This window comes from Anabrus simplex, chromosome 1, assembly GCF_040414725.1.
Source record: "Anabrus simplex isolate iqAnaSimp1 chromosome 1, ASM4041472v1, whole genome shotgun sequence".
In the NCBI taxonomy this organism is placed as follows: domain Eukaryota; kingdom Metazoa; phylum Arthropoda; class Insecta; order Orthoptera; family Tettigoniidae; genus Anabrus; species Anabrus simplex.
Genome location: NC_090265.1, coordinates 710,737,042 through 710,753,102, shown reverse-complemented (window position 1 = coordinate 710,753,102; position 16,061 = coordinate 710,737,042). Strand labels below are relative to the sequence as shown.

At 39.1% G+C, this 16,061-nt stretch overlaps 1 protein-coding gene across 3 annotated transcripts in view; it reads right to left on the bottom strand.

Annotated features, from left to right (window-relative positions):
• The window catches only part of Ids (iduronate 2-sulfatase), a 70,953-nt gene that overhangs the window by 9,236 nt on the left and 45,656 nt on the right, over window positions 1–16,061 (bottom strand). For all 3 annotated transcript variants that reach the window (XM_067136006.2, XM_067136005.2, XM_067136007.2), the window contains exon 6: window positions 15,339–15,610. In XM_067136006.2, coding sequence (XP_066992107.2) covers window positions 15,339–15,610 — 272 coding nt within the window. The remainder of the gene's footprint in view (window positions 1–15,338; window positions 15,611–16,061) is intronic.

The following is a 16,061-nucleotide window of genomic DNA, read 5'->3' as shown; positions in this document are numbered from 1 at the left end:
AACTTTGAGTAATTTTTATTTTTCTCCTGATGTTAAGTTTTTTTTGATAATGGACATGCAATTTCAAAATCAGGAATTTCAATTCTTCCAACACCAAGCCTCTGCCTTTTTTACCTGAAAAAGTCATTCTAATCTGCTCCCCTTGTTAAATTTCTCTTTTCCTGCATTTGAGATACAAAGGCACGACCATTCACAGGGTTGTAACTTAAAAGCTTTTCAGTCTGTCGAACACACAAGTTCAATACAAATATTACATTATAACATAACTTAACATAACATAAGAGAGGATCTGAAGGAAATAGGCCTTACAACAGAAGGCACCACAAATGAGTTAAAACTGAATACAAAACTCAAGAATACAAACCTCCGCTTTACCCTTACACAAAACAAACCAACAACACGCATATTTTCAACTGAGGAAAGGGCACGAAGATCGGAGCGTCTGAAGAAATACTGGGAAGACCGCAAAGCCCGAACAATACCTCCAAAGAGACCTGAACGACGGACAGACTAAAGTGATCCTATGTGGTCATAAAATAATAAGAAGAAGAAGAACATAACTGTAAAAAACACACTATCAAACAAGGAATAAAAATACACACCCTAGTAACATTTACCTTCGCTAACGTGATATCGTATTCGAAATGGTCAAAACTATATTTTTTTTCTGAAGACAGCATTGTTGAATGTGTACTTGAATATTATCACCACATTGCCCCTAATAATAATAATAATAAAAATAATAATAATAATAATAATAATAATAATAATAATAATAATAATAATCATCATCATCATCATCATCATCATCGTGTGGCCTCAGCCACCGTGTGCAGACATTTCAATGTGACGTCATCTGGCTGTCTGCTCATCAATTTCGGCGTTCCATTTTACTCTAGGCCTACTAGACGGCAGACCGAGTAAACCGGAACTCTCTTGGGCGTTTATGGCTGAGATTTAATGAATTTTGTCGGGTAAACACCAAATGTGTCACCAGAGATCTTTTACATGCCGACATCGTACGACATGGAGTGTTGAATGGACTTTTTTCTGCCCTTCAACAATCCGACTACCTCTGCCGGGTTTGAACCCGCTAGTGAACCGATGTTTCTCTTGTCACATTAGCAATTACTACTCTATTCCTATTTCCTGCGAACTTTCTTCTTGTCTTGTAAATATGACCACTTTCTGCAAACTTGGAAGAATTAGGCTGATATCTGTCATATAAAACACTATGAAGTCCCACTGTTATTATTCAGTTGACCATTGCAACATACGATGAGACTACAGCAGATTGTGCGGCGACACACGATAACTTACAATGTTCGCCACAGGCAGTGCAGCAGTACTGTTCTCCCATTAATGCACAGAGCCTATAGCACGCCAAAAGATACGCTACCTCTAAAACCATTAATAAACTACAAATTCATCACACTTGTAGCGCGAATCTTGCACCAAGTTACAGTTCTAGTAGACTGACAACAGCCCACAAACCTGACATCTAGCGGTGAGACTACAAACTTCAAGTGTCTCGCATTCTGGTGGAAAAGTACCCGTTCTTCCAGGCCTTGTATATCACGTAGGCAACGCTATTCCACAGAGGAATATTAATTTCTACCGCACAATCCTTGGCATTACAAGTTAAAACTTCATCCTTGTTCCGTACTGGCTCCGAAATCTGAATTATAACGGTTGGGGAGATCCACCAAATCAATACAGCCTTACAATCACTCTTAGTGATCAGTTATATTTACAAAAAACAGGGTATGTGTTTCGGCTCCTAAGAACCATCCTCAGCTATTATAACAGCCTAAATTAAAATAGCCATAAATAAGACATTGTCTACATAACGGTGTGCACAAAAATAATAATCATTTAAAATAAGGTCTAACACATTAAAAACACTGTATACACAGTATGTGTCAAGTAAATTCAACTAGAATCTTAAAATGACTTCATAGTCCAATTTAAAATTGGAAATCAAAAAACATCGTTTCTTCTAACATTTAAACACTCTCATTTTTAAAATCCTGCAATAGTCGTTAAAAAACTTCTGTTGCTAGCACGCGTTAAGGGAAATACTCCTCAAGGTCTAGATGTCTAGACGCACAGCAACAGCTGCCAAACCTGGCCACGTTACTTAAAAGGGAGTCAGTTCATGTATGTTGTATGTTCAGTCTTCAGCTCTAAGGGTGGCTGGATCCTCAACAACTCTGCCATCAGCTGTCATAGATGGCCTAGGCATCACTGAAGAGGCATACTAGGGAAATGAGGAGTAAGGTAGTTTCCTGTTGCTTTCCTCATGCCAGTTCTAAAGGAACAAAATAAGAATACATGTTTGTACTAGATTATTACAAATGAAAAAGTTCTGCATATTTCAATACAGTCATAGGATTATACCTTGAGGAGTATTTCCCTCTTCCATTAATGATGCTGGCAACAGAAGATTTTTAACAAATATAGCAGGAGAGGATTTAAGAAATGGGACTCTTGTAACTTGAAGAAACAGTGTTTTTCGATTTTAGATTTTAACTTGGACTATGAAATCATTTTAAGATTCAAGTTGAATGTACGAGTACTGTCTGGCTCCATGGCTGAATGGTTAGCGTGCTGGCCTTTGGTCACAGGTGTACTGGGTTCGATTCCTGGCGGGGTCAGGAATTTTAACCATCATTGGTTAATTTCACTGGCACGGGGGATGGGTGTATGTGTCATCTTCATCACCATTTCAACCTCACCAAAACGCACAGGTCACCTACGGGAGTCAAATCAAAAGACCTGCATCTGGCGAGCCAAACATGTCCTCGGACACTCTTGGCACTAAAAGCTATACGCCATTTCATTTCATTTGTACGAGTACCTACTTGGTAAATACTGTGTATACAGTGATTTTAATCTGCTAGACCTTGTTTTATTAGACAATGTAGACAATATAGGCAGTAGTGGTGCTAAGAAATTTGCCCCCCTCCCCCTGCAATAATTGAAAATGGCTCCTCATTTCCTTGATAAGGAAAGTTAGAAGTTTATTTTGTACTACAAGATTGTATTTAATTACAATGATTATTATTATTATTATTATTATTATTATTATTATTATTATTATTATTATTTTAAGTGTTCGATGTAGCCTAATTTGTAATTTTTTATATTAAAATATCCAATATGTAGCCTAACGATGCATTTCATGTTGTCTGAAAGCCTTATCATGTCCCATGTTACCATTACAGGCCCTAACTTGAGTCAAACTATAATCAACCAGCCACTTTTATTGAAATCATAAAGTGTCCCAAGTTACATGAACTTGATTATAACTTGGGACAGTCATTTTATTCTATATAATACACCTTAGAAAGTTCAAAACTACTCAGGTAGTAATGGATTCTGTTTATCTTACATCTCACCAACCTTCATATATGAAAATTACTGAGATATCTACAAAACTCGGTTTGTAGCATAGTCTGGAAAATTTTTAGGGTCCCAAGTTACCACACTTTACGGTAATCACTTTTGTTGACTTTAAAAAGGCCTATGATTCAACTGATAGAAGTAGGGTCCTCTATTTGATATTTTAAAGGAATTTGGACTTAATAATAAAACAACTGAAATAGTTAAAGCAACATAAACAAACACAACATCCAAAGTAAAATTTTCTGCGTGAACTCTCAAAACCATTTGAAATAAGTTCAGGTGTCTGACTGGGAGACGGTTTGTCACGTCTACTCTTCAACTGTGCATTAGAGAAGGTAGTTTGAGAATGGACGAAAGCCATCAATACTAAAGGTGTTCAACTAGGAAGAAATCCAAATAAAATCTTTGTAGATTGTTTATCTTTCACAGATGACATGGCACTAATTACAGACTCATTAGATAATGCTCAAGAACAAATATGAGAATTAAATAAACAAGCGGCCAAAATAGGATTGCAAATATCATTTGAAAAAACAAAGTTCATGACAAACATCATGAATGCCCCTCAAAATATCACAATTAACAATAACATAATATCTCGGATAGATTGCTTTAAATACATGGGAGAATGGATAACAGACAACACAAAAGAAAAGGTAGCTATAGATATAAGAGTAAACAAAATGGAAATGTTCCATATGACAAAAATTATAGTCAATAAGAAATTCTTATCCTGGAACTTGAAGTTAAGACATTATCAAACAGTGGCCCGGCCAGAAATTTTATATGCATCAGAAACTCTTAAATTTACCAGAATTGGGGATCTTGAAAAATAAGAAAAAGTTGAAAGAAGAATTTTGAGAAAAATACTGGGACCTAAAAGGAACAACATTGCAAAATTTAGACTATGGTCAAACAGAGAGCTATATTTAAAAGTTGAAAAACTGACAACTGTAATGAGGAAAAGAAGACTCCAGTTTTTTGGACACATTTATAGACTGAATAACAATAGACTAACTAAACAAATCTTCAACTTATTGAACAGTTACAAATCCAAGCCAACATGGTTCACTGAAATTGAGAAGGATGTGAAAAATGCTGGAATTAAAATAGATATGGTAGAAAACAGAGCACATTTCAAAGAAATAACAGGAAAGGCAGGATTTCAGGAGAGAAAGAAATTAACAACTGGAAGAAAATGGACTCAAGAGGAAAAGGAACAACATTCCCAGAAAATGAAGGAAGTTTGGAAACGAAGAAAGTTAAATGCATAGAAAAGTAACCAAAGCTGATTTATTGTACCCTCAAAAGGGTTATTAGAATAATAATAATATTATAAGTTACACAATTTAGTTTCCAAATGCTAAGGAATTAAAATAATACACTTATATGGTACGAACATTGCATATGCGCACAAGAAATGCATATTCGAATTATTGCTAGTTGTTTTACATCGCACCGACACAGATAGGTCTTACGGCGACGATGGGACAGGAAAGGGCTAGAAGTGGGAAGGAAGTGGCTGTGGCCTTAATTAAGGTACAGCCCCAGCATTTACCTGGTGTGAAAATGGGAAACCATGGAAAACCATTTTCAGGGCTGCCGACAGTGGGGTTCGAACCTACTATCTCCCGATACTGGATACTGGCCGCACTTAAGCGACTGCCGCTATCAAGCTTGGTACTATTTTAATTTAGACTATTATAACAGCTGAGGATGGTTCTTAGGAGCCGAAACATGTGCTGTGTTATTTGTACATATCACTAATCACTAAGAGTGATTGTAAGGCTGTACTGATTTGGTGGATCTCCCTAACCGTTACAATTTAAATTTCAATCCTTGGCAGACATCATCATATGTCGAGCTATGAAACTAATCAAATTATGAAGGTCGAAGAAGGAGCTAACTAAAGTGACTCACAAGTTGGCTGTGATAAATGTACGGACAGGTCAGTGTGTTGGAATTACAAACTTCGTAATATATAAACTTCCGATGTCTTTTGTTGTTATTCTATAGGGACACTTTTTTTTTTTTTGGTTGGCAGGGGAAACTCCTCTCTACCATAACTGAAGTTATTTGGTGACATCTTATCTTTCGATAAGATGTTTTTTGTTAAGGAGTCTAAAAGAAGAGAAAGAAAAAATTGAATTTACTGTGAAGAACACCTTGCTGTTGTGATATGGAATGTTAAAAATACTGGGTGTCCACAATTAAAGTTATGGTATTCAGCGCGGTACAGAATGGGCTGTAATGATGTAGCAGTCTGAAATTTTGTAAATATGCTAACTAAGCAATGCGCTCGCAAATTATGCCACAAAAATTATTAGTTCCTAATTTCGCCACCAAGTGAAAATATGGTGCTGTAAGCTGTCAGAACGCGCAATATTCTGTAACTCTGACATGCTGTACTACACTGAATACCATAACTTAAACTGCGGACACATGGTATATTAAATACTGACCTCCCTGCTGGTTCCATTAGTTTGTGTCCTACGTGTAGCTAGCTGATGGCTGACAAACTTGCATCGAGCAGCTGACTAGCTGAAAGCACTTTTAAAGTCTTCTTAACAGGTTTTAACTGTCCGTGTCAATTTTAGATATTTTTGTTAGCTGAAGATAAAGCATGTCCTAAATTAGCATATGTATATAATGTGATAGTCCTGTGTATATGTAGGAAAACATAAAAGTATTGAAAGGTGGAAACTCTCTCTCAATTAATGCTACTAAACATAGACGATTACCTATATAAGCACTTAATGTTTTCCATCCCATTCCCGAGTTAACTTGCATGTCAACATATCTCCTGCTGTCCCAAACAAGAGTTAACTCGGATTTCAAATAATACGTTCTTCTCCCTTCAGAGTTTAGTCTGATGTAATTTTGTTGTGTTTGTTCTGTCCTTGTCCTTTTTTAAAGCTTTTTCTTGAATATCTTACGGCTGATGATGTCTACAAGTTAGACAAAACATGTCCCGTATTATTTAATAATGTTGTTTAAATAAATAAACAAACTTATGGTATTGTAAAGGTGGAATATTGAAACTTAACCTTAAAGTATATGTACGACAATACGGACTTTACGATGAAATTTATTTTATGTTCAGACGATAGTCGATTCATAAATCGCCTTTCTGTATTTTGATGGTAATTATGGGGCTTGTGTTTTTCTTTCACAGCTGTCTTCTGAGATGGGTGCATAGAAATTTTTGGACTGAAGATGAACCTGACATTTGCAGGTAACAGGTAGGGACCTTCTTCAGAGGCAACCCTAACCAGGCAGTGACGTATCTGCCTATGTGAGTCCCAGAGCACAATAAACCAGTGTGTAGCATCTGGTAAGGGTCCCAGGTCAGGGTTATGAGTGAAGACTTCAACAGCATCTACGGCGGAGAAGATGGACTTCGATATGGTGGAGATGGCGAAAGAGGCAGCCCTGGACTTGGGGATAAATTAGAGTACGATCTAAAGAGGCCAATGGCTTTGGGCAGATGAGACTCTTTAGGAGGTCTGATGGTCCCTTGGTGGAGGTAATATCACAAAAGTCCATCTAGTAGCGTCAGCACTCCATGTTAGGGGCGGCCTGAAAGAATCCTGGCAGTAAGTATAAAATGCCTTTGGGTGTGGCAAGCCCATCGTACAAATAGCCTATAAAATGACTGAAAGAGAGTCAAGGCCTTGGAAACGGTTAGGGCATCCCCCAAAAGCATCGCGCAGTTCCTGGTATTCTCATCCTAGGGGGAACTGTGAAAAGTGGGCAACCAGCGACGAAGATTGCAACCATAAATGTCTTGACCCTTAATGGCAAGACAGAAGAACTAATATAATACATGGAAAAGAAGGGCAATCCATTGTTGGGATTGAGTAAACCAAGTGGAAAGGAAAGGGGCAGAAAAGATTGAGGAAAGGGTTTGAGTTGTTTTGGAATGGAGGTGCAAACAGCAATAATGGAGTAGGTTTTATTGTGAAGGGAGATCTGGTACAGTACATAGAGAAGGTCTACCAGGTAAATGACAGAATCATGAAAATCAACTTGGCTTGGAGAGTGGAATGCGAGATTTTATCCAAGTATGTGCACCTCAGACAGGTAACATTGAAGAGAGTCAAGAGGAGTTCTTGCAGGAACTGGAGAGATGCATCAGAGATAAAGACGTGATGATAATGGTAAACATGAATGACCACGTATGAACAGACAGGCAAGGTAAAGGAGAAATAATTGTTCCCTTCAGTTATGGAAATGAAACTGCAAAAGGAGAGCTACTACAAGAATTTTGTGAGAGGAATGGACTAATACATGGTTCAGAAAGAAGAACAGCCAAAAAATAACTAGATATGTGTGGGGATGAAAGAGAACAAAAAAACAATTATTGATCTGATTTTAGCTGAGAAGGAGAAATGCAGGCAATTGGAAGATGTGATGTGGTAGCTAAATTAAGACTTGGTAAAATAGTGAAAATAAAAGAGACAAGAGAAAGAAAAATAAAAGTATGGAAATTAAAGGAAAAGGGAGCACAAGAGAAGTTCCAAGAAGAACTGAAAAAACAAATTCCTAAAGGAGAGGTTGGCAGTGTTGAAGAGGAATGGGCCAGGTTCCAACAAGGAATGGTGAAATGTGCAGAAGATACATGTGGTAGAGTATCAGGAAAAAGGAAGGAAAAGGAATCACTGTGTTGGAATAACAAAGGAAGGGTTGTAGTGAAAGGAAAACAAAAAGCAAGGAGGAGCTGGCTAGGAGGCAGAAATACAGAGAGTAGGCAAAAGTATCATGAAGCAAAGAAAGCATGTGAGAAGATTGTACAGGAAAAGAAACAGAAGTGCTAAGAAAAGTTCACAGAAACCTTGCGGGAAGATGTTAAAGGAAGTAAGAAAGTGTTTGTATGGATTGGTTAAAAGTGATGTAAACAGGAGACAGAGAATACTAAATAATGAGGACAGATCAGAAAGTAACGCACAATAATTTTTTTTTTTTTTTTTTTTTTTTTTTTTGCTAGGGGCTTTACGTCGCGCCGACACAGGTAGGTCTTATGGCGACGATAGGATCGGAAAGGCCTAGGAGTTGGAAGGAAGCGGCCGTGGCCTTAATTAAGGTACAGCCCCAGCATTTGCCTGGTGTGAAAATGGGAAACCACGGAAAACCATTTTCAGGGCTGCCGATAGTGGGATTCGAACCTACTATCTCCCGGATGCAAGCTCACAGCCGCGCGCCTCTACGCGCACGGCCAACTCGCCCGGTGCACAATAATTTTTCTTCCCAAAAAGTTTAATACGTACCAAAACCAAACATATCACAAATGAACTTGCACCTTTGACCTAATTTTATACAGAGTCACCAAGTTTCTCAACATATTTCTCCCATTGTGGTACCAGTTTCAATATGCCCGGTTCGTAGAAGTCTGTTTGGTTGGAGTATAGCCATCTGCGGACTGCTGAATTCCCTTCCACATCTGTCGCAAAGTGTTGGCCGGCCAGGAATTTCTTTATGGGACCAAACAGATGAAAGTCCGACAGTGCCAGGTCCGGACTATATGGTGGATGCTGGAGCACCTCCCACCCAAATTTGGTGAGTTTCTCATGAACAGGAGTAGCAATATGTCATGAAGAAGTTTGACATTGTCAGCATTAATGTTGCGGCGTTTATCACTTTGAATTTTTTTCGTAATGGGGAACAAGCATGTTTCCACTTCATAGAGACCAGCTTGGTTTTAGGTGTTAGTGGTATGTCAACGATTCATCACCAGTGATGATTCCTTTCAGAAAGTCATGCCTTTCTGTGGCGTAGTGCATTAAGAGATCCATGCTTGTCATCATTTGCCGGCCCTTGTGGTTGTACATCACGTTCTTAGGCACCCAGCAAGCACTAACTTTACGGAATTTCAACATGTCACGAACAACGTCGTACACCTCACCATAGGAAATGTTGAACGTCTGCGTTGAGGTTCGCAGGTACACACGCCGGTCATTCAAAATTGCTGTCTCAATGGCGAGGACACTGTGCAGAGTTGAAGCCGTTACCAGCCACCCAGAGTGTGGTGAATCACTGAGGTTCACATGGCCCTTTTGAAAGAATACACACCACCTGGAGACAGTGCTACTGTCCATACAGATCACGCATGTCCCTGTGAATTTCCCTCGATGTATGCCTTTTGGCCCACAAATATCGAACTACACTTCCCTGCTCTTCACACGTGGACAACAGTAACATGTGCGCCATGTTTGTTCCATAGTTCAGGGTTCTCTCGCTAGAATTGCACATGAAAACAAAATACCCTCTATAGTGAAAACTTCAAACTATATCGTCGTGAAATTTCAACATTCCAGCTGCAATACCAGGGGAGAAAAGAATTATTGTACGTTACTTTCCGAACTGCCCCTGTATGTAAGGACAAATACAGGACAAATTTTGACACAAAGAGAGGATATTTTCCAGTGATGAGAGGAGTATTTGATGAGATGGTCACTCTGAATGGTTCAATACAACCAAAGAAGTACAACAGGGAAGTGCCTTATCACCTCTTCTATTCATAACAGTTATGGATACCATTTTAAAGGAACTAAAAGGAAAAGGTAAAAAGATCTTCAGGCTCTGGTGTTTGCAGACGATGTGGCAATATGGGATGAAACAGAGAAGGGAGTGCAAAATAATCTGAATGCATGGTGTAAGAAGTTTGATGATTATGGAATGAAATCGAACCCATCAAAAACAGTAGCATTGAAAATCAGCAGACATAATACAGAATGCAACATAAAAATACAGGACCACCAAGTTGAAGTAGTACACCAATTCAGTTATTTAGGAAGCGTAATGGCTAGTAATAACAGAGTTGAGATAGAAATAACAAGAGTAACCAAAGGCTCTAACTTTTACAGTATCATTAGACACCTACTATGGGATGAGAAGGTCCACAAAGAACAAAATTGACCCTGTACAAGTCATATTTCATTCCCATTCTTACATATTCTCTGGAAACCTGCACACTAACATCAAAGGTTTGTAGTAGGATTCAAGCCTATGAAATGAAATTTCTTAGAACTGCCCTCCAAAAGACTTGATCATGTGAAAAATGATGAGATCCGATCTAACCTACGTCGAAATGAATCGATGGAGGAAAGACTTAGGTCATCTAGACTTAAATGGTTTGGGCATGTTAAACAAATGAATAGCGCAAGGTTTACCATGTGCTTATTTGGAAAAGAGAATAACAGGTAGAAGACCAGCTGGAAGACCAAGAAGATGGATGGACCAACTGAGGGAAGACGTGGAGAGAAGAGGATGGAATTGAGAATCTGTCTTGGACAATGAAATGTTTTTGAATAGGCAACTTTGGAAGACGCTCGTTTTCAAACACCCTACCCAGCTTACTGGAAGCGCAAACCGATGATGATGATGATGATGACTAAATATCAAATTCAAAGAACTGGAGGAAGAGGAGGAACATGGAGAAGAAATAGTGGAAGAAAATCAAAGTGAAAAAATAACAATGTTGGAGGTGGCTACAGAGATGATAAAAACAGCACCACCAATAGTGTTCCATTGGATTTATAGATTACTAGCTGATGTACCCATGCTTCGCTATGGAATTCTACACTGAATAAAGAATTCTAGTGAGTAAGATTGTATTAAAATGCATAGCTCTTAACGTTACCCTAGAAACACGATGGAGAAGTCACCAAACATCTTTTCTTATGTGAAACTGGGATAGGAAATTTTCACTGTAATGGTAGGCTCTCTTGCCTACCATCACTCACAATCAAGTTGGGGAGTTTTCATTATAATTGGAGACACCCACTCTCCACCTGCCTTCTTTTACATCCTCAGAAAGACTGCGGTTTTCCCAACTGAAATCAACATAGGTCATTACAGTGACACCAGTATGAATGTTGCAATTAAAAGCAATGCTATCATATGAAATACTTGATCAAATTAAAAACCACACATTTTCTCATTTTTAACAAACAGTACTATACTGTTGATCTAACAGTCCAAAGTTCCAGACCTGGAATGACCAGGCTGCAGACAGCCATGAGCCGTGAACACTTCTGTGCTATTATTCTGTTAAGTGTCGATGCTGTTCATTCCAATCAGCGCCTCAGAGTAGGGATCGAATAACTGGAATACTATGATAAACCAGTGTGTAACGTACCAGCAGCATCAGAAAATGCATGAACCAGAGGAATGACATGCTAAAGAAGAAAGTTGTCTAACTCCCCAGCTATTTCCCGCCAATATTCAGGCAGGCTGTTATACTCAGTACGCAGAAGTAATCCCATCCATCGGAGATGAGTGCCAGCATAAAAGACAAAAAATATCACAACAAACAATGGTCAATGTAATGTTGTTGTTGATCAATTTTATGAGCTTTCGATATTGTAGGCCTTCACATTTAGTTTTCTTCTGACTCTGTTGAGTTGAAGGAACAACTTCTGCCGTCTATCAACATACAGTATTTGTGTATCTCCTCGGCTAACATCTTCAGCTTAGTAACATATAAATTGACAAGATATACACTGAATTAAAAACACATGTGATTATTTGATAAAAAGTTCGTAAAAACACGTAATATTCTGTGGTGGATATCATCTTCTTCTTCTTCACATTATATCTATATGTTGTGCTAATCTACTTGTAGGCGATTGATAGCTTTAGAACCTTAACCCATTCGCGTCGTATGATGAGCTGTGGTCGTGCACGGTGTTTTGGCGCTTGAATCAAATTATGAGTTCAGCTCGCAATGATGCAGCGCCTCGCTTTTCTTCATATATGATCCGCTTTGCAATACAATTTCTAACAATACACATTGTAGGGAACTACAGGCATATACTGTTGGTAAACAAAGCTGTCTGTATTTCTGTGTGACACTGGAATTTTTGAATAACAGTTCATTTTCATTGGTATTCAGTATTCATTCTGCAGCAGAAGTGATTTTGCGGTAATGTCGATGAGAGATTAAAAATGCTTGTACACATTGTTTTAGATGGCGATTATGGCAATTATGACGTTTCGGAAAACTGATCCGAGTTCGAGGATAGTGATAGCAACAGTTTTTTTTTTTTTTTTTTTTTACAATTTGCTTTACGTCGCACCGGCATACATAGGTCTTATGGCGGCAAAGGGATAGGAAAGGCCTAGAAGTGGGAAGGAAACGGCCGTGGCCTTAAGTAAGGTACAGTCCCGGCATTGGCCTGGTGTGAACATGGGGAAACCATGGAAAACAATCTTGAGGGCTGCCGACAGTGAGGCTCGAACCCACTATCTCCCGGATGCAAGCTCACAGCTGAGCGCCCCTAACTGCATGGCCAACGCACCCGGTCTATATATAGCAACAGTGAAAGTCAATGTATAGACTCTGTTCCATCTAACAGATGAGTTGATTTGTCTTGATAAGGAGGATTTTATAAATACTTTTATTTGTAAAGTGAAAAAGGTCAATGAAGTGAGCAGAATATTGAAGAAAGTGTCACGCCAGGTTCTTCCAAATGCGCATAGCCAGTGACACAAAAGAAATGTGATTGGAAGTTGGAGGAAAAAATACGGTAATCCTGATATATATATTCATTTTATGGATACAGTGTGTTTCAGAAATACGAAAAATGTAAAGTCCACCCACCGCCCAAAATTGCGATGTACCACAGCCAGCGGGCACTCGAGGAATGAAGAATGGATAAGTCATAACCTTCAATGGCATGAATACAAAATTTGAGTAAATTATCTGTATTAGTTTTTATTTTATGTAGGTTTTTGTGTGACAGGTACGGTCAAACTACGGGCGGGGAAATTAAATCTAATTTCACAGTGAACAATGTGGCCATTTGTTGTGACTTAAATGGGTTAAGCAATATACTATGTGTATTTTCCTTGTTGAAAAGTTGACTAAAAAGTAGGGGAAACTCCTCGATTGTAGCTCAATATGAATATCCTCAATTATATGACTAATGATTATGAATCTTATGAGAGTCTAAAAATAGGGGAAAGAAAGTAAGAAACGGACTACTGTGTTGGTAAAATTGAAGAATTTTGATTGTGTAAATGAATTCTAACAAGATGTCCAATATTCACTACCTGATTTCTTACTTTCTTTTTCGTTTTAGACTCAAATAACATCCATAATCACCAGAGTCATATAATTGAGGATATTCATATTGAGCTATCGTTTCCATCGAGGAGTTTACCCTGATTTTTTTGTCAACTTTTCAACAAGAAAAATACACAATCATAGTACACTGCTTAAGGTTTTAAAGCTACCAATCGCCTGCAAGTAGACTAGCAGCACAACATATAGATATAGTGTATTTCTTCAGAAGGAGAAGAAGAACAAGACATCCACCACAGAATATTACATGTTTTTACAAAATATTTATCAATTCATCACATCTATGACAACATAATAAATTACATGCATCCAAAGGTGGAAAGTTCTCGTCTTTAAGTAAAGCATGTTTTAAAAAGGTGATCAGTGTTCATTGAGGTTGCCCATGCCAAAAATGCATCAGAATGTTATCAAGGACTACATGAAGCCTGTGGCAAGAATGCATTACCATTTAGGACAGTTGCACGACGGGTCAAGGCGTTTTGTGCGGGTCGGAATGAGACTGTGGATTTGCACCTCACAGGTCAGCCGTCCATTCCTCAAGATCACATTGACATCGTGAGTGGTCTAGTTTTCATAGATCATCGATATACTGTCCAGGAATTATCTGTAGAGGTCGGTCTCAGTCATCAAACGGTGTGGCACATACCGTCAAAATTTCTTAAAATGAGGAAAATTCTGTTTTGTTGGGTTCCACATCAACTCACTGACATAAAGAAATGGCAGCAGTATGCACTGGCTGGCATCCACCAACGAAGGAGATGCATTTCTGCAGCGTATTGTCACCATCGATGAGATGTGGACACGAGCCTAGGAGCCTGAATTAATGCGTCAATCGAATGAATGGCATCATCCAAGTTCACCACATCCACAGAAATTTCGACAGGAACCCAGTCGGGTGAGGCTTATGCTGATTGTCGCATACGACTACGAGTGTGTTATTCTCATGCATGCTGTGCCTGAGGGACAAACCGTCAGCAGTGACTACTATTGCCGATTTCTGGAGCGATATCTGCGTCTGGCTATGTGGCACAAACTTCCACGTTTATTGCGAGATGATCACCCTGGTTGCCAGCGCTTCACCTCAGTGTGCTAAGCTGGGCTCATCAGTTGGTAAATAGTACACCTACCAAGACGCATGGCTAGTGCATACCGTGGAGGCCACTGCATAGGCTACTTGGAGCCACCAGCAGTGCCAATGCACTATGAGAGGCTTTATCTCATTTTCAAAAATGCACTAGCCGTGCATCTTGGTAAGTGTACTACAGTATTTACCAATTGATGAGCCCAACTTAGCACAATGAGGCAAAACGCTGGTCACCAGGAATGAGTTAGATAGAAAATTTATAATGTCCAATAACGGACCAACTATACTGGTGTTATAAATTTACTCATTCGGAACAAATATTTCAGGTTCCCTATCGAAATCAACATCTTTATCAGATGATCACCCTATCATGTTGCACGACAAAGCACGCTGTCATATCGCAAACAATGACAAGCTCTTATTGCAACGGTGGCATTGGGAGGTCTTCGAACACCCTCCATACTCACCAGACAGCAGTCGATGTGACTTTGACCTGTTTGCAAAGTTGAAGGAAACCCCTCCAAGGCTACCGATTTCCTAACATGGCATCCGTATTCCGCGCAGGAGGGTGCTCCGTTGTTGTCATCAACAGACAATGCCTTGCCAACAGTTCCCAATGGCTTCCCAACATTTGGCAAAAGGTAACAGACTTTGCGGGTGACTGCACCGAGGGAGTGTAATGCAAGTGTACTAGTCAGATCATTCAATGTTCCGTTCTACCAATATTTACAACCCTCATACAATGAGCAGCATTAATCTTACCGGACTGGTCATGGCTTGCCTGATAAGAGGCACAAAGCTGATCCCTTCAGTGCACAATCGAATATTCTTGGAGTCCGTAGGACACAGAGGAGGAGCCATAGATACGTTTGTCAGATCCACCAGTGATGGGAAAATGTCCACCAATTCCACCAGAGCATCGCTGGCAAGAGGTACTTCTGTCATGTGAGGGACATAGACAAGTAAGGGAACTCTGACGGCCACATCAAAGTTGCTGTATTTCGACCATTCACCATGTTCACCAAGAGACCATCCTGCAAGAGAGAGAAAAAAAGAACCATAATTTAAACCCAAGGCCTGACAATTAACACAAACTACTTGGGGAATGGCGAACACCCAAGGAGATCAAGTTTTTGCTGTTGGATTTCAAAGGATGGATACACAAGTTTAAGCTTCTATAAAAAATGAATGGGTGCACCAATCCAGCTCCATTCTTTCTGCGTTTAACAGTGGAAAACAACTACTTTTTCTTGTGTATTTCTGCAGCTGTTGTAATTGGAACAAAACCAAAGGCCATGCCTTTTGGTATGCTACACACCTCAGGACAGACTATAGCTGATGTACCTGTGCCACCTGGATGTCATGAAGACTGGTCTGTCTGGAAGTCCTTGAACAGACCAATGCAATTTGGCTGAAAGCTCGGCTTCATTAAATAAATATAGTGGTTATAATCCAGTATTCATTTATTTATTCATTTACGTTAAT